This window comes from Drosophila tropicalis, unplaced genomic scaffold, assembly GCF_018151085.1.
Source record: "Drosophila tropicalis isolate 14030-0801.00 unplaced genomic scaffold, ASM1815108v1 contig_859, whole genome shotgun sequence".
Classification (NCBI taxonomy): domain Eukaryota; kingdom Metazoa; phylum Arthropoda; class Insecta; order Diptera; family Drosophilidae; genus Drosophila; species Drosophila tropicalis.
The window spans coordinates 9,432,016-9,452,339 of NW_027173353.1; the positions used below are offsets into that span (position 1 = coordinate 9,432,016).

The following is a 20,324-nucleotide window of genomic DNA, read 5'->3' on the forward strand; positions in this document are numbered from 1 at the left end:
TCGCAGATTATGAATCGGATGCACGTTCTTCAATCATAACGATCTTAGCAAGAATTTCGACACGGTCTCTTGACATGAAGATCGTGCCAAGAAGTCAATATATCTCAAACTGAAACCATCGTTATAAATGATGATGTCGCGCCGTAGGTGGTCAGCATTATTGTTTTATTCGTGGTTCAACATGGGAGTCCATATTCTGGTTCTCGGTGTATTTTTGCAACTGTTTAGCTATGTCGTTTCAGAGCAAAGTGCATTACTATCCAGCTGCCCATATGGTCACGGAAGTGAAGGCTTCAATTTGGATACAGATCACGCGGACAGAGACAGAAGGAACGCTCAGACCTTTCAGCTGGAAGTGCGACCAAGTGTAAATGAGCCAAATTTGGATGTGTTTCTAAAGGACTTTCTGCCAAAATATAATATAAATCCCAGCTCTGTGACCAGCGGCTGGCTGGATCTTCCAAGCATTGAGAAGCAGCCATTGGAGCCAATTAAATGTGGCTTGCCACCACAAAATTGTCTCAATGACTCGCTGAATTTACATTACCGCAGCATAGATGGTTCCTGCAACAATTTACTCTATCCGGAATTTGGTATCGCAATAAACAGATATAGACGACTGCTTCCACCTAGATACGTTGACCAACAGGTGCAGGCAGTGCCCAATGCCCGTCTAATCTCGTTATCGTTGTACGGAGAAACAACAAAGACTGATAGTTATCGTACTCTGGCCGCTATGCAATGGGGTCAATTCGTTGCCCACGACATAAGTCAGCTGACAACGAAAGGAGCTCCCAAAGATTGTTGTGCTGAGTCGAATCATCCACAGTGTAAGCCCATTGCCTTGCCCCGTGGTGGTCCGATTGCCTACAATACGGGCAAATCGTGCCTAAGTTTCGCCCGTGCCATATCAGACGCTGATGCCATATGTCCCAAGAGCGACTTGCCATACTCCGAAAAACTTTCAGTGGTCACCTCCTATTTGGATCTCTCCTCTTTGTACGGTAATTCTCCGGCTCAGAATCGACGCGTGCGCCTATTCAAGGGAGGACTGCTTCGCACAAGCTATGTTAATGGCCAACACTGGGTACCAGTGAGTCACAATGAGAATGGCGAATGCGGCAGCAGGAGTGAGTGTTATAGTATGCCAGATAGACGGAATCGCTTTACTCCAACAATTGCATTGCTGCATACAATTCTGTTGCGCGAACACAATCGATTGGCCGAACAGTTGGCGCTCCTTAACCCGGCCTACAACGATGAGAGATTGTATCAAGAGGCACGGAAAATCAATATTGCACAGTTTCAAAAAATCACCTACTACGATTGGGTGCCACTGTTCCTTGGAAGTGACTATGCGCAACTAAATGGACTCATCTATCCGGAGGAGTCGAATGAGTTCGTAAATGACTATGATGAGAGTGTTAATCCCAGTGCATATGCTGAGTTTTCGGCTGCAGCTTTTCGTTATTCCCACACACAGATTCCGGGATGGTTCTCGTACGTACCAACTCACATGTATCACCAATCAGTGGAGATCTCATCATAACATTATATTTATTTACAGACTTGTTGCACCGAATCGTAGCTCGAATCAAACCCTCCGCCTTAGTGACTATTTCGAGCGCCCAGAGACCATACAATTATTGTCCTCCAGCGATAACTTTGATGCTCTAATACGTGGTCTGGCTACCCAATTGCAAAAACGTTCCGATGCCAATGTCGACGTGGAGATTAAACACTATTTTAATCGTAAGGAGTTCCAAGAGTACGGTGCCGATCTGAAGTCCTTTGATATCCAGCGTGGTCGTGATTTTGGTTTGGCTTCCTACAACGATGTCAGAGAATTCTGTGGTCTGCGCCGTGCCAACTATTGGGAGGATTTTGCTGCTGAGATTTCTGCCGAGGTAAAGAATCAAAACATACATTTAGTGCCAACTTATAGTAAAAGTTTTCGGCCATCTAGAAAATCTCATTACTGCGTAAACTGTACGCCTCACCCGATGACGTCGAACTAACCGTGGGTGGTTCACTAGAATTCCATGCCCCGGAGGCCCTTTACGGCCCAACCATGTTGTGCATTGTGGGCAAACAGTTGCTGAATTCACGTCGCAGCGATCGTTTCTTCTTTGAACGTGACAATCATCTCAGTGGCTTCTCACGCAGTAAGTGTTTGATTTCCAACCCGATTTCTTAGTGCTAAGAAGTATCTTTACACGCAGCTCAATTGGCGGAAATTAGAAAGGCTAGTCTGGCTGGTCTATTCTGTAGCAATGCCCACTACTTACATTATATTCAGGCTAATGTGTTTGTATTCCCGAACGGCCGGTAAGTGCAGAAGTTTCTGAAACTCACCTCCATTTGACTTTTAAATTGCTTCCATCTGTTCTTTTTTTGTTTTAGCAACGCTTTGCTCAACTGCAATGATATACCCCAGGTAGATCTTAGCAAATGGCAAGATTTTAGGGCTCAAATTGTGAACTAGCAGATCTCTAAATAATTGCAAGTTATTTCAAGAGTATTTAAAGTTATTTTACTAAATACTAAATGCGCAAATGTTTCGTTCAATATTGAAATAAAATTAAACATTTTGTTATAATTTAAATGATATTACATTTTACTGAATTGAACTGGGGCCATCATAATATGCTTCTATGTAAAAAGAAGCTCTTGGTATGGTAAGGCTAAATAAATATACAAAGACAATGAAAGTGATGAAGTTACAATGGTTAAGTGAGTGCTGAAGGAGAGTAAGAGGCCAGGTAAATCTTGAAAGACTGTTTTTAGGAGACTTTAATGTTAAATATTGGGCAAAATCTTAAAATTCGCTGACTCAATTTTTATGTTAGTTTTTAAAATTTCAATACAACTTAAAGACTACTTTCCAGGAAGCAATCTTGCAAATCTCAGAACTACAGATTCGCATGGTTAACTACTGGAGAATCCTTATAAGATTGTGCAAAGTTACATCTCAATTAAATTGGAATTTAGCATATTAAAAGATAAGTATTTATTGTCAAGTCTTAATGTTTTAACCTGCATGAGATTACGATCTAAAGTATATGCGTACCAATTACCTCTTCGAAATCTAGGTACAGAATAAGAAATATATATATATATATATATGTATTTTAAAAATTGCTTCTGTCCACTACACGATGTTGGCTATAATATGCGTTATAGCCATGAACTCTAGTTTTTATATAGATGTGGCTAAATCACACTGGAAACGGTTCCCCCTTCCTGGTATCTTAAATTCTATTTCATCCTAAACGTGTTATAAGAAATTGTATTTGTAAGTGAAAGAAAATGTATAAATTTTAACTTGATGGGTTTTCCATAATCAAACGAATTGGCTTGCGGTGAGTTACCTGTTTGAGTCTTGGATATTAATTGAATCTTAGATTAAGACCTAAAATTTAGCTTCTCAACCAATAATTTGACAATCTCTAATTGCTATGATAAACAAGAAAACATCGAATATAGAATTACATAAATGTAAATTTATTGATTTACAATGTCATAGAATAGTTGTAGTTGTTGTGGTTTCATTTGATTCCGACTCTGTCGTGGAGTTTGGAATGTCATCATTAAACTTGGTAGTTTCAGTCAGAACTTCTTGACTTTGTTCAGTTGGTTCAGTGGTGGTCACGTCGACATCTTGGTTGAGAGTGGTATCTGGTATCGATGGCGACAATGTCGTGGCATCATCTTTAGGTGTTTCATTGTCCGACAGCGTAGTGATGTCATCTCTGGGCGAGATTTCAGTCGTGACTATGATGCTATCTGTGGTTGAAACTTCGGTGCTTCCTGAGATTTCATTTTCGTTTTTGACAACTTCAGAACTTTGAAGTGGGAACATATTATCTGGTACTTCTTGCTTATCCAATGATAACAACAGTTTAACTTGCTCCTGTAATTTTGAGATCTCAGCCACTGTAAGGTTAGTTTCGAGTTTTGATTGATTGCTATCAGCCTGTTGTTCAGATACTGAGGACTGAATATCATCTTGGGCCTCTTTCTGCATTAATGTGATTACCATCTCTTCTGACGATGAATTAGTTAAGTGGTTATCAGTCGTATTACCTTTTTCATTTGGCACATTTGGCTCAATAGATGGCTTTAAGTTTACCTTAGTTGCGTTTAAATCGATTGTCTTTGTATTCGTGTCTTTGTTTTTAGTTTTCACTTTTTGATTAACTTTTACAGAAGGTCTACGTTTGGCGTTTGCCGCTGGTGATTTGTTGACTTTTGTCTTTGATTTTGTCGCATTTTGCTGAATTATTCTTTTATTTACTGGCCTTTTCTGTGATACTTTGCGGCGATTGTTGGGATTTTTATGTTCATATTTCTGACTTCCAGATGATTCTTCTTTAGACTTTAAACTTGAACGAAGAATATGGGTCAGAGGTCTTTTACGTTTGGGAGTATCAGGATTTGAGTTTCCGGTGTCCGGTTTTGGGGTGTCCGGTTTTGGAGTTTCCGGTTTTGGTGTCTCCGGTTTCAGCGTAGCAGGATTTGTGTTCGAAGGTAAAATAATATACGTTGGAATCGGATCTCTGTGATACGGATAAGGTTCTCCTCTTAAGCCAGGCGGTCCAATCGGCCCAATTTGACCGGAATAGCCATTTCTTCCGCGTTCACCTTTATCGCCCCTTTCTCCCTTCTCACCCTGTTTGCCATTTCTACCAGGTTCCCCTGATAATATATTATATTTTACATCTTCTTTCAAATGGCTGGGACTTTAAACTCTTACCAGGAGGCCCAGGAGGACCTGGCGGGCCAGGCAAACAATTGCATTGTGGTGTATAGTACAACGATGGCGGCGGCGGTGGCACCCGTATATAACTATAGCCATAATAATCGCCATTTCTGGTCGAGAGTCCCTTTTGTTTAGGTTTTGGTTTCGGGGCCGGTGTTGTCTCCCTCTGCAGACCCACGAAGCGAGCATTTAAGAGCCACGAGTCGCTACAATAAACAAGCGGCCACAACACTAAAGTTAGAACAACGGATATCATTAATGGACAAGTATGATTCTAAAAGCAGGTCGTTGACTTGCCTGCCAGCAGCAGAACGGAGAGCAGCTTCATCTTAATGTTAATGCTCGACGATGACGAGTGTAGGCCGGTGCCGTCGAGAACAGCTCTTATATACCAGAATCTGTGTTAATCTTCAAACGGTACGAATAATAGGTTAATTCGAAACACTTAAAATTCAAATCGCTGATCTCAGTTAGCTTAAACTCCTCCCAGAAATTTCTCTAATCGCTCTGCTGGGATCTTAATCGATGTAGGCCAATATATGTATGTATGTCTCGATGATGTAATTTTATGCCTATTTAAATCGAAGCCGTATGTGTTTGACATTGGCCATCAACTCGACTAGGATTAGAGGGCGCAAGGTCATTGAATTGAATGTATTTACTTGTTTAGATTAATTTTCAAAGAGCTTTAACTCAAGACACTTTTGATTTCTGTTCAAATTTTGGCCTCTTTTTGATTTCCCTTTTCACTCATTTAGCATGCCATTGTTGGCATTCTTTTCTTTTAAATCAAACAATAGAATACGGCTTAAATGGCGAATAAGAAAGCGAACAGTTTCAGCCAAAATCCCATTTACATAAATGCATATAAATGACTGTAAAACTGTTCAACTTACCATAGTAGTAATTCTAAAACAAGTAAAAAAACACTTTTTACGAGCTTTTTATAGCATTGATCTGATTCTTTGTATAATTAATTAGTTCTATTTTTGATGAATGCTGGCTACTTTACATTAAGATATATCGACTTGCTAATAATATTGCCGCACGCTCACTCAAAATGTGGCCACTACCCATAGTATACCCTTACCGAAGTCATCAATAGAATTGAAAGAAAGAAGAATGGCTAGAAATTCGCATACGCCTACCTATTTGCATCATAATCAGGCAAATGTACATTCCAAAGAAATGTACAAAAGTTGCATTTTTTTGGAATGGAATAGAATTTGAAATACAACAAATATATTTGTATAGTTTCGACCATCAGGTCTTTATTTTCTTACCTAGCCAATTAAAATGATAACCTGTAAAATGTAGCTCCATTGCAAATAGATAGCTATTTGTGGATTCTATCTACTTACTAGTGCTATGTGAGTAAGTGCTATGCACAAGTGAACATGTACACTAAACATCATTTTGACTCACTTACTTCAGAAATGCTTCATCTGCATTTCTAATTCCAATTAGCTTACAACTATATCTGATTAATGGAATTGACAATATGGAAAGCTTTATCTATTGCCGATGTGTATATCCATTTACGGGAGTATAGGAGACCCCAAAAACCAATAAAGTTAGTACAGATTGAACAATTGAATCAGTAAGCTGAATGAATAAGTGATTCAAAAGTTATATTTAAAATAATATTACGTTATTTTTATTAGTTTTAATGTATTTTATTTAAACATTGAAAATGCGAAAAACGATAAAAAGAATCAGCAATATATTCGCTTAGTCATGGCTTGGGAAAGTTCAATCGATAATAAAGGGGTCAATGTGCATTTTGAAATAGACAAATTATAATATTTCTAAAAGCAAATGATTACATAACATGTCAGTGTAAAGACCCTTTACACTTTCGTTGACTTTGAGGTCTTTTGTATTCATTCTTGGCGCTTATTCGGGTTAATCAGATGTTTGGCGCGCGACTCAAAGTGTTAAAATGTTAATAGAAATAACCAATTAGAAAACAAAAAAGATGTTTTATTGATTCTTTGTGGACTTTCTTGGCTGTCGACTAACAATTATGTGGCATTGGCCAAAAAGAATACCCCTTTTACATGCCATTGCAAATACGTCAATGGACGGTCCAGTTTTTGAATTAGCATTGATTTCCATAAGTTATAATAATAACGAGAGATAACATCATTTTGACCAAGTTGCCAAGATTTCTCAATGGTCATGATATAACGGTTTTCCAGAATGTAGATTATTGAAAGTGATTTATTTAAAATATTCAAAAGGCAAAACGTTCTCCAGCAGTCTCGTCATTGGGTATAAATGTCATTGAGTGTTGAAAGAAAGGCATCAGATGCGTTTTCACCATGAAGCTGCCCATAGTGGTTTTCTGTCTGAGTAAGCGATAAAGTCAATCCATTTATCCTTATCCTAAATAATGTTCAATTTTCGTCTATAAGGTCTGACAGTAGTCAGTCTCAGCGGCAGAGCACAGGGCAAAAAGGCTGAACAGGAAACGGGAAGATTTGTGGCAACGATTCAAACGCCAGCGCCAGCTCCGGCGCCTCCACAAAAGGTTATATATAAGATCCCAGCACCACCACCGCACCATTATTATCCACATCAACCACCACCACCAATACAGCATTGCAGCTGCCCACCAGGGCCACCAGGGTTGCCAGGGCCTCCCGGTAATAGAATATTTTAAGCAATTGTTGGAGGAACTAAGTGAAAATATATTTCTTAGGCGAACCGGGACGAAATGGTGAGAAGGGCGAGAAAGGTGAAAAGGGAGACAAAGGTGATAAGGGCTATCCAGGATTGCCTGGACCGCCTGGATTGCCAGGTCCACCCGGCATACCTGCTCCCGTTCCACCTCCACCACCACCTCACCATCATCATCACCACCCACACCCACCGCCGCCACCACCAGCACCAAGTCCTCCTCCTCCCAAGGATCATCACCATCATCATCATCATCCTTCACCTGGAGCACCCTTTCCTCCTACCCCAATTTTTCCCCCTTTTCCACCTCTTGTAATCCCAGTTCATGTGCCGGGTCCTCCCTCCCACAAGGGACATCATCATCATAACGAGTCTAAAGGCCAACCAGGACCACCTGGGCCTCCAGGTAAGAACCATTATATATAAAGGAAAGAGGAAATATAGGACACCTTTTCGACTGGTCACAGCATCAACAACCTTTCACATCAGGCCCAATTGTGTAGTGTGGAAAGTAGTTCTCAAGTCTCTAACCCTTCGGAATTCATCTCTTTGACAATCGAAGGATCCAGAAATGGAAAATAAACTAATGTCCTATTTACTAACTTTATTAACCTTCCATCAGTGTTCTACGGGCCACTCAAATGTACAGCCCTTTTGTACGAATCAATGTCCACTAAATTTCAAGTAATTGTCGTAAAATTGAAAACTTGTTGTGCAATAATGTCTATAACATTATTAGGCAAATCTACAGGTATAATTCAAATCTACTATTAAACGAGTCGAGCTTAAGATTCTCCACAGATTTGATCATTCCAGCGATGAAAAGTAAGCCAAGAGAGACACAAAAGGAAGGATGTTCAAACTTCGGCAACGCCGAAATTGGCCCATTCCTCTGGTTGAATAGTGAACAACGCATTTATTATTTTTTTAGGACCTCCTGGAAATTCAGATCCACGGCCACCGTATCCGCCGCCACCACCACCACCGCCTCCTCCGTATCCATATCCTGCTCCACCACCGCCCCCACAAATTCCATGGTTTCCAGTACCATTCCCTGTGCCATGGCTATCAAAAGGGGATCATCATCATAACAAAGGAGGAAACCATAAAGGAGGCAACCATAAAGGTGGACATCACAAGGGAGATCACAAAGGCGGGCACTATCCAGGCCACGGTTATCCGGGCCCAGGTTATCCAGGTAACGGTTATCCGGGCCCAGGTTATCCAGGTAACGGTTATCCGGGCCCAGGTTATCCAGGCCACGGTTATCCGGGCCCAGGTTATCCAGGTAACGGTTATCCGGGCCCAGGTTATCCAGGTAACGGTTATCCGGGCCCAGGTTATCCAGATAACGGTTATCCAGGACCCGCTTCTCCAGGTGGTAGTTTTCCCGGTGGCGGAAGTCATAATAACGGCGGAGGACCAAACAACGGAGGACATAGCAACCACGGCGACAAACCTCACTGGAGTGGCCATCCTGGCGAAGGACATCATGGCGACAAACCTCACTGGAGTGGCCATCCTGGCGAAGGACATCATGGCGACAAACCTCACTGGAGTGGCCATCCTGGCGAAGGACATCATGGCGACAAACCTCACTGGAGTGGCCATCCTGGCGAAGGACATCATGGCGACAAACCTCACTGGAGTGGCCATCCTGGCGAAGGACATCATGGCGACAAACCTCCCTGGAGTGGACAGCATGGCGAAGGACATCATGGCGACAAACCTCACTGGAGTGGCCATCCTGGCGAAGGACATCATGGCGACAAACCTCCCTGGAGTGGACAGCATGGCGAAGGACATCATGGCGACAAACCTCACTGGAGTGGCCATCCTGGCGAAGGACATCATGGCGACAAACCTCCCTGGAGTGGACAGCATGGCGAAGGACATCATGGCGACAAACCTCACTGGAGTGGCCATCCTGGCGAAGGACATCATGGCGACAAACCTCCCTGGAGTGGACAGCATGGCGAAGGACATCATGGCGACAAACATCATGAAAAAGGCACAAGACCAAGAGATGATCCAGATGTTGAAATAGATTTAGTTGATGACCTTTTTGACGAGAATTCCTTAGAACAAAACGAGAAAGAAGAAAGCTCCTATATCGAACCAGCTGAACTGGAATCCGAGATAGAGAACATCGAAAATGCGCTTGATGAAATTGAGTCAGGTCCGGTGGAAGAAGATTTGCCTGAAGTCGAGAACGAAAGCTCTGAAAACAATAATCTGGAAGTAGAAGAATACGAAGAAGCTGAGTCGGAAAAGGAACCGGTTACAGATGATCAAAATGACACCGACAATGCTATTGAAGATATTGTTACACCAACTATGGAGAGCTATGGGGTTGAAGAGCGAAGCAACAACAGACCAATTATTTTGGCCATAGGCACGCCTCGGAATCCATTTCACATTTATGCTATTGATACACAATTGAGACAATAAAAAGCCACGAAATTTTCAAAGTTGACGTTTTCTAATATTTTTTAATGGCATGACTCTTCTTTACCACGAGTGCTCTAGTTAGCTCTGGAGGTCTACCTCCAATATCTAATACAGTTCCTATTATTTACCAAAATTCTGTTTTAAGAGCCATCAGAGAGTATTATCATATATTTCAGATGATGTAAAGTAGATACATTTTTTTCAGATTTAATTATTAAGCGAAATCGTTATAAATAAATGTTATCAATTAGTTGGAGTCCACGTAAATATATTTAAATTTTTTTCCAGGCTACCTTTAGCCAAATTCGAATTCAATCATGTATTCTTTTAACTAAATTTGCGCAATAATTTGTATTCCCTTGGAGAGGGTACTAAAAAATTGGTCGATGAGCCCATAAAATAAAGATTTTAAATAGGGATTCCAGGTAGAAGGAGAATAGCCCAATCTTCATTTGTTAAATTCAAACCAAATTCAACCAATATTTTCACATACTAAAATTACATAAAAGAAGCACACATATCCACTAATTTGGTTTGCTTTGTTGTTGATGGCAATCCAATTAATGGTAGAGTGCGAAAACATTTCCTACACAATAAAGGAAAAGTCCCCTTTGTTTGGGATTACATTCAATTTCAGAATGTAATGCTCAACCATAACGAGCACATTTATGACACATTGTGTCACATTTACTCAAGGCCGCTGGACATCGAAAACCTTGCCCAAAGGATCCAAAAAGAGGAAATTTGAAACTTGCGGCGTATCCTTGACTCCGCCATATTTTGATAACCGCCAAACTTTGTAAGTATGGAAGAAAACCACTGGTTGTGGTTGATCCGGCATTGCCTGCTCAGCCGCAAGCAGTGATGGTGTTGCCCCAGTGTTCAACGGGAACCACTGGTTGTTCTGCTTCTTCCGCCGGTACCGGAAATAGCTCCTACGGCGGAAACGTACGAGCGCTCCTCAGCGGTGCAGGGGGAAACTATAGACTCGCGTATATGGTTTCCCTTCGGTAAAAATCGCGTCTGTGCGCTGTGTGCCAATCGATTTCGGACTGTTGACAAAATCGAGGCACACCGCAGAGACTGCGCTGAACGGAGTGCGAAAACATTTCCTAGACAATAAGGGAAAAGTCCCCTTTGTTTGGGATTACATTCATTTCGCATTAGAGATGGGAGTAAAATCGAAATTCAAATAAAAGGGAGAGAAAAGTCGGGCTTTTTGAAACTGATAAAAGTAAATGCAAAATAAAACACAAATAAATTTTCAAAAAGCTAATCACAATGTTAAACCTAAAATTGAACGTTTCAACAACTGAAATTCCTTCTTTAAAAAAGGATTCCAGTATGCAAATTAGAAGCCGGAATTGCCGAATTTGAAGAACATTTCGAGAAATTCGAAAGGAATAAACCAAACAGGATTATTGAAAACTTCAATGCTCTGGAAGTGTTTATGAATGAGCCATTCTTCATAAGCATCGACGAAATTTTCTTGCCCCCCCTGGTAAGTCTAAAAGAGGACGAAAATTTTCTTACAATATTATTTATATTATATACGTTTCAATTACAGACTGCAATTAAACACGGACAGGGTACTGAGGAAGCCGGATCCTCCACAAAAAAATTCAGGACCAGGGATGTGGGCAAGATATTGTGCATGATGGCTGTGTCTTTAGACGGCTCGAAGAGGAGCGTGATTTATATGAATTTAAATACGACCATGGAACAGTACATGTCTGCAGACACCATAATAGAATTAGTTAAGCAAGTAATACAATTTGTAACGAAAGCACACATATCCACTAATTTGCTTTGCTTCGTTGTTGATGGCAATGCAATTAATGTGAGAGTGCGAAAGTATTTCCTAGAGAATGAAGGAAAAGTCCCCTTTGTTTGGGATTACATTCATTTCCAGAATGTAATGCTCAATCATGACGGGCACACCGATGACACATTGTGTCATGTATATTCTAGGCCGCTGGACATCGAAGATCTGGCAATTATAGAGTGCTGCGACTTCGGTGTTCCAGCGGAACTAAAACACTATTATACTAAAGACAAAGAGTCCCTGGCCATTGTTGCAGCAAGGATCCATACGTGCAATAGGAAGTTTGGATCCTTGCCAAAAAGTAGAAGCATTTGGCTGGGGAATATTTCCAATAATAAACTGGAATGTTTTGGAAAATTAGTTTTAAGTGCCATTAGGCAGTATTTCACATTAGATAAGATTAGTAATGTAAGTGATTATAATTTAATATTAGATGGAGTGATGGAGTTAGTATATATATTAGCTTATAAGAATAATTTTTCTTAAAAAAAAAAAAAAAAAAAATTCAAAAAATGAAAATTGTGCTTTTTGGGAAATTTTGCAACGTTCCGAACAGCAAGTTGCGGCGTAACCTATGCCTTGGGAAATGTGCAAAATTTTTAAATCGGCAGCGGAAAAGGTAAGTAAGGAAAATTTTATTTTTACATTGTTAACATTTATTGCAGACTTTGTAAAATCCAACAAAAGCAAAATTATGGATTCAATGATGATTTTCAAGGACGTGAAAGAATTAGTAAGTAATAATAATCTAATGTATTTATTAAAATTCAAACTAGAAGCTTCCATTTGGCAATGCCAAAGTTACCATACCCCTTGCACTCCTTTGCATACCCCCTTGCAGTCCTTTGCAAAAATTTGTTTATATTTTGAAATTTCTTTCCCTGCAACTCAATTCATCAATATACAAACAAAAATTAAAATTATTTTTTTTTTTTTTTTTAATTTCAGGTGGCCGAACAAGGCAGGCTGGTGAACAGGGTGGTTGCTCTGGCGGAGGTAGCCATGGCAGAGGCCGAAATGAAAAATTTTTTTTTTTTCATTATATTTGTAATATGAAAATTCTTCTCTTTTCCAACAGAAGGAGAAAGCAAAGGAAGAAGTAAAAAGTCTGCCTGAAATGGCAACACAACCACTGGTTGTCGGTGATACGCCACTGGTTGGTCAAGTGGAGTGCTCCGATCCGAACACGAGCTGTTGCACTAAGTGTAAAATGTATTGTATTCGGAGTAACCGTAGCTTGGCTAACCACAGACGAACTTGTGGGTTTGACAAGGCGTTGGAGTTGATGATCAAGCAGAAGCGGGTGGAGTTGGTAGGGTCGCAAGAGGTGGCTATTACAACAGATTGGCCAGCGTATGCCGAATGGTACTACGCAACTCATGCGATCAGACCAAGTCCACCTGTGAGGCAGCGGGCAGTAGCTGTGCCGAGTACGCCGGAGTCGCTGCTTGAGTATAAAGAAAACTTATTTTTAATTTTCTTATTTAAATTTTCAAATTTTTTTTCTCTATATTCTCTCTCCAATTTTTTTTAACATTAATATTTAACATTTAATTAAAATAAATTAAATTTCAGTAGCAGCAATAGCAATAAAAATTGTACCATGCTCTCGCTACCGCTGTCATTTTGTCAATTCTAATTCTAAGTACATAGGAAGTTATGGAATTGAAATATGTGTTTGGAAAATTGATGAAGTTTTCCCTATGAAGCATTGAGTTAAATAACTTGTGACACTCTAACTAAAGATTATGGAAAATCTGCTCATGGCTCTGCCTGCCGGTCAAATCTAATTGGTCAAATCTCTGCCTGCCGCACACCAGAGAGAGAGAGCGACACCTACGTCATTGCTTGGCAACATGTGACGCTCTCTCTCGCTCATACTGAGAGAGGGCAAAAATTTACGGCGAGAGGGCAAGAATTTACGGCGAGAGGGCAAAAATTTACGGCGAGAGGGCACGAATTTACGGCAAACAATAAAAAGTAGCCTAACAATAAAAAGTTTGTGCTCTGCCATGCTCTCAGTTTTGTCTTGTCAAAAACTACAGCTGTAGCTTGTAGCACAAAAACAAATGATGCGCTACGCTCTGCCGTAGCGGTAGCTGAAAAGAGATAGCGAAAGCGACAGCTGAAAACAGAGCACGCACACAACGCACGCATACACATACAGTCTATGTAGAGTTGCGTGCGTGCGTGTATGCATGTACTCTGTTGATGACGTATGACGTATTAGACAGCAAGCAGCGCTGCCAGCAGAGCTGGGAGCAGAGCAGAGCTTATTATATTGACTGTAACTTGTGTTATATTTATCCGATTCGATTCAAATTTTGGGATTTGGGGTTTCATATCTAATATTATCAATATTATATGTAAATTTCATAGCGATTCTCCAATTTTTATGAAAATGTTTGTTCTGGAGCTATATGATATAGTAGTCCGATCCTGATAAAAAATGTAAATTTACTACAATTACATACCTGCTGAAGCATCCTCCGCCAGACTAATAACCCGGTCCAACTGATCAATAGCCCGGTCCGCCTGAAATGTAAAAAAGCAAAGCTATTTGGAAATTTCTAGAAAATTTTCATAAATATACCTACACTTTCCTTCGCGTTCATAAATAATACCTGTGCCTTGGCGAAGTTGCTCATGTTAGTCTGTAAAAAAAAGTATAATTGAATGGAATTATAAAAATTGTAAAATTATAAAGTTTTCTTTCCATACTTACAACGTTCGGCGGTTACGAAAATATGGCGGAGTCAAGGATACGCCGCAATTTACAAATTACCCTTTTTTCCCATTCCCAACATTTCAAAAATTTCCAAATGCACCATTTTAAATTTTTTTTTTTATTTTTTCCCACATGACCAGTTACTCTTAAAAGCTAAAATAAAAACTAATTGTAATACCCCCTCTAATACTAATTCGTATTCACTAATATTAATTAATTAAAAACTAATCCACTAAAACTAAGAGAAACTTTAAATAACAAAAGTCAAATATATCTTAAATTCATTACAAATTAATTTAACATTAAACAATCGAAAACTAAGAACAAACTACTCATAATCATTAAAGCGTCAGATTTTTCTTGTTGTATTATCATTTAAGGGGGATCTGTCTAGGGTTATAAGCATTCGACTTTCATACATATATATGTATATATATATATGTGTATGTATATATAGGGTAGCCAAATTTAAAAAACATTGCAATAGCATTTATCCATTTCACTTGACTATATAAATATAACAGATATATCTTTTTTGGGATCAGTTTATAACGATTGGGGTAACTTTTCAGAGCGAACCATGTTCGTCTCTTTCGGTGAGCTCTTCGAGCACCTTGAGTGGAAACCCCAAGTGACTGTTGACTGAAATAACTGTTGCTTGTGCACGGACAGCAGAGCAATTGCAAACTTAACGATCACATCGGAAGACTCGAGGACAAGCAAATTAAAAACACGGGAATTGGGAGCTGAAGACAGTAAGTGGTGGCGTTTTGATGGGATCTGAAAGTGGGCAACATTTTAGTATTTATTCAAAATGAAAATAATTAAACTCACCTTTATTTATTCCCTCAAAGTGTCGTTGGCGTAGCGGGTGTCGTCTGGGTTAGGGATTATGCCTGCAATTGCAATGGAGTAGAAAAAATATTTCATTAGAAATTTTAAATAATACAATAAAAAACTTTAGTTATCTTAATATTCACCTCCGTATGGAAGAGCAAGTCCTCAAAGAGCTGATCCGGCGTACTAACAACAGCTGCTGCCTGCTGCCTCACAGGTGGAGTTGGCGGGATCTCCTGAGTCGCGTAGTACCTTGCGGCATACGCTGGCCAATCCATTGTATTGGCCAACTCTTGTGATCCGGCCAACTCCACCCGCTTCTATATAAGCGAGTCCAGGACCCTGTCTCTCCCACAAAATCGTTTGTGGTTCGACACGCTTCGGTAATTACAAGCACGGTAAATATTGCACCTATTGCAATATTTTGTGCTTGAATTAGCGCAGTCTGTGCGATGGGCCTCCATTTTTGCAATGGACAAAAATCGATTGGCGCACAGCGCACAGACGCGACATTTACCGAAGGGAAACCATATAGGTAATTGTATGGTTTCCACCTGCACCGCTATGGAGCACTGCTGGATTTCCGCCGTAGGAGCAACTTCCTCTACCGGGGCTGGCTCAACATGAACCACTGGCTCTTCTTCTGGCTCAAGATGCGAAAGAAACAGTGGTTCATGTTGAACCAGCCCCGGTTTTGGCAACACCATCACTTCTTGCCGCTGAACAGGCAATGCCCGATCAAACACAACCAGTGGTTTTGGTTGAGCAGGCGGAGCCAACACTTGATCAGCCAAAATCAGTGGTTTTGCCTGAACAGGCAGTGCCTGTTCAGCCACAATCAGTGGTGGTGGTGCCAGGGGAAGTTCATCACCTTGCACCTGTTTGTTTGTGATGCCCTGTTGGATAAAGAAAAATAGAAGAATTCCATTAATTTATTATAATAATAATTAATAATTATTTTTAAATTATTTATATAAAATATATACATACATATATGTATATACTACAATTTGTTCTTCTTCTTCCCTCAGTCCCAAAGCAAAACAACGCACGCATGTACATAAACTTTATGTACTGTTGCGTCTGCGTGTGTATGCATTTGCCCGCAGAGGTGGGAGCAGAGCAGAGCTTATCATATTGACTGTTACTTGTGTTATATTTATCCGATTTGATTCAAATTTTGGGATTTGGGGTTTCATATCTAATATTATAACATATCCTAATGTAATACAATTACATACCTGCTTAAGTATCAGCATGGCATCCTCCGCCAGAGTAATAACCCGGTCCGACTGAAATGTAAAAAAAAAAAAAAAGAAATATTTGGAAATTTCTAGAAAGTTTTAATAAATATACTTACACTTTCCTTCGCCCTATTAAATAATTCATATGCCTTCTCGAATGTGTCCATGTTTGTCTGTAAAGAAAGTATAATTCAATTGAATTAAAAAAATTTGTAAAATTATAAAGTTTTCCTTCCATACTTACAACGTTTGGCGGTTACGGAAATATGGCGGAGTCAAGAATACGCCGCAATTTACAAATTACCCTTTTTTCCCATTCCCAACATTTCAAAAATTTCCAAATGCACCATTTTTAAAAATTTTTTTTTTTTTTTTCCCACATGACCAGTTACTCTTAAAAGCTAAAATAAAAACTAATTGTAATACCCCCTCTAATACTAATTCGTATTCACTAATATTAATTAATTAAAAACTAATCCACTAAAACTAAGAGAAACTTTAAATAACAAAAGTCAAATATATCTTAAATTCATTACAAATTAATTTAACATTAAACAATCGAAAACTAAGAACAAACTACTCATAATCATTAAAGCGTCAGATTTTTCTTGTTGTATTATCATTTAAGGGGGATCTGTCTAGGGTTATAAGCATTCGACTTTCATACATATATATGTATATATATATATGTGTATGTATATATAGGGTAGCCAAATTTAAAAAACATTGCAATAGCATTTATCCATTTCACTTGACTATATAAATATAACAGATATATCTTTTTTGGGATCAGTTTATAACGATTGGGGTAACTTTTCAGAGCGAACCATGTTCGTCTCTTTCGGTGAGCTCTTCGAGCACCTTGAGTGGAAACCCCAAGTGACTGTTGACTGAAATAACTGTTGCTTGTGCACGGACAGCAGAGCAATTGCAAACTTAACGATCACATCGGAAGACTCGAGGACAAGCAAATTAAAAACACGGGAATTGGGAGCTGAAGACAGTAAGTGGTGGCGTTTTGATGGGATCTGAAAGTGGGCAACATTTTAGTATTTATTCAAAATGAAAATAATTAAACTCACCTTTATTTATTCCCTCAAAGTGTCGTTGGCGTAGCGGGTGTCGTCTGGGTTAGGGATTATGCCTGCAATTGCAATGGAGTAGAAAAAATATTTCATTAGAAATTTTAAATAATACAATAAAAAACTTTAGTTATCTTAATATTCACCTCCGTATGGAAGAGCAAGTCCTCAAAGAGCTGATCCGGCGTACTAACAACAGCTGCTGCCTGCTGCCTCACAGGTGGAGTTGGCGGGATCTCCTGAGTCGCGTAGTACCTTGCGGCATACGCTGGCCAATCCATTGTATTGGCCAACTCTTGTGATCCGGCCAACTCCACCCGCTTCTATATAAGCGAGTCCAGGACCCTGTCTCTCCCACAAAATCGTTTGTGGTTCGACACGCTTCGGTAATTACAAGCACGGTAAATATTGCACCTATTGCAATATTTTGTGCTTGAATTAGCGCAGTCTGTGCGATGGGCCTCCATTTTTATATTATAACATATCCTAATGTAATACAATTACATACCTGCTTAAGTATCAGCATGGCATCCTCCGCCAGAGTAATAACCCGGTCCGACTGAAATGTAAAAAAAAAAAAAAGAAATATTTGGAAATTTCTAGAAAGTTTTAATAAATATACTTACACTTTCCTTCGCCCTATTAAATAATTCATATGCCTTCTCGAATGTGTCCATGTTTGTCTGTAAAGAAAGTATAATTCAATTGAATTAAAAAAATTTGTAAAATTATAAAGTTTTCCTTCCATACTTACAACGTTTGGCGGTTACGGAAATATGGCGGAGTCAAGAATACGCCGCAATTTACAAATTACCCTTTTTTCCCATTCCCAACATTTCAAAAATTTCCAAATGCACCATTTTTATTTTTTTTTTTTATTTTTTCCCACATGACCAGTTACTCTTAAAAGCTAAAATAAAAACTAATTGTAATACCCCCCTCTAATACTAATTCGTATTCACTAATATTAATTAATTAAAAACTAATCCACTAAAACTAAGAGAAACTTTAAATAACAAAAGTCAAATATATCTTAAATTCATTACAAATTAATTTAACATTAAACAATCGAAAACTAAGAACAAACTACTCATAATCATTAAAGCGTCAGATTTTTCTTGTTGTATTATCATTTAAGGGGGATCTGTCTAGGGTTATAAGCATTCGACTTTCATACATATATATGTATATATATATATGTGTATGTATATATAGGGTAGCCAAATTTAAAAAACATTGCAATAGCATTTATCCATTTCACTTGACTATATAAATATAACAGATATATCTTTTTTGGGATCAGTTTATAACGATTGGGGTAACTTTTCAGAGCGAACCATGTTCGTCTCTTTCGGTGAGCTCTTCGAGCACCTTGAGTGGAAACCCCAAGTGACTGTTGACTGAAATAACTGTTGCTTGTGCACGGACAGCAGAGCAATTGCAAACTTAACGATCACATCGGAAGACTCGAGGACAAGCAAATTAAAAACACGGGAATTGGGAGCTGAAGACAGTAAGTGGTGGCGTTTTGATGGGATCTGAAAGTGGGCAACATTTTAGTATTTATTCAAAATGAAAATAATTAAACTCACCTTTATTTATTCCCTCAAAGTGTCGTTGGCGTAGCGGGTGTCGTCTGGGTTAGGGATTATGCCTGCAATTGCAATGGAGTAGAAAAAATATTTCATTAGAAATTTTAAATAATACAATAAAAAACTTTAGTTATCTTAATATTCACCTCCGTATGGAAGAGCAAGTCCTCAAAGAGCTGATCCGGCGTACTAACAACAGCTGCTGCCTGCTGCCTCACAGGTGGAGTTGGCGGGATCTCCTGAGTCGCGTAGTACCTTGCGGCATACGCTGGCCAATCCATTGTATTGGCCAACTCTTGTGATCCGGCCAACTCCACCCGCTTCTATATAAGCGAGTCCAGGACCCTGTCTCTCCCACAAAATCGTTTGTGGTTCGACACGCTTCGGTAATTACAAGCACGGTAAATATTGCACCTATTGCAATATTTTGTGCTTGAATTAGCGCAGTCTGTGCGATGGGCCTCCATTTTTATATTATAACATATCCTAATGTAATACAATTACATACCTGCTTAAGTATCAGCATGGCATCCTCCGCCAGAGTAATAACCCGGTCCGACTGAAATGTAAAAAAAAAAAAAAAGAAATATTTGGAAATTTCTAGAAAGTTTTAATAAATATACTTACACTTTCCTTCGCCCTATTAAATAATTCATATGCCTTCTCGAATGTGTCCATGTTTGTCTGTAAAGAAAGTATAATTCAATTGAATTAAAAAAATTTGTAAAATTATAAAGTTTTCCTTCCATACTTACAACGTTTGGCGGTTACGGAAATATGGCGGAGTCAAGAATACGCCGCAATTTACAAATTACCCTTTTTTCCCATTCCCAACATTTCAAAAATTTCCAAATGCACCATTTTTAATTTTTTTTTTTTTTTTTTCCCACATGACCAGTTACTCTTAAAAGCTAAAATAAAAACTAATTGTAATACCCCCTCTAATACTAATTCGTATTCACTAATATTAATTAATTAAAAACTAATCCACTAAAACTAAGAGAAACTTTAAATAACAAAAGTCAAATATATCTTAAATTCATTACAAATTAATTTAACATTAAACAATCGAAAACTAAGAACAAACTACTCATAATCATTAAAGCGTCAGATTTTTCTTG

General features: G+C 39.0%; 2 protein-coding genes across 2 annotated transcripts; both read left to right on the forward strand.

Annotated features, from left to right (window-relative positions):
- Positions 1-154: 154 nt before the first annotated feature.
- Positions 155-2,605, forward strand: LOC137582890 (peroxidase). Its single transcript, XM_068297633.1, has 5 exons — positions 155-1,500; positions 1,568-1,907; positions 1,967-2,165; positions 2,223-2,328; positions 2,404-2,605. The coding sequence occupies exons 1-5, from the start codon at positions 182-184 to the stop codon at positions 2,483-2,485; spliced, it is 2,046 nt and encodes a 681-aa protein (XP_068153734.1). The 5' UTR covers positions 155-181; the 3' UTR covers positions 2,486-2,605.
- Positions 2,606-7,086: 4,481 nt separating this feature from the next.
- LOC137582234 (collagen alpha-1(X) chain) lies at positions 7,087-9,895 on the forward strand. The gene is made up of 4 exons (XM_068296696.1): positions 7,087-7,117; positions 7,180-7,410; positions 7,467-7,850; positions 8,376-9,895. Exons 1-4 carry the CDS (start codon positions 7,087-7,089, stop codon positions 9,893-9,895), a joined length of 2,166 nt encoding a protein of 721 aa, XP_068152797.1.
- The last annotated feature ends 10,429 nt before the right edge of the window (positions 9,896-20,324 follow it).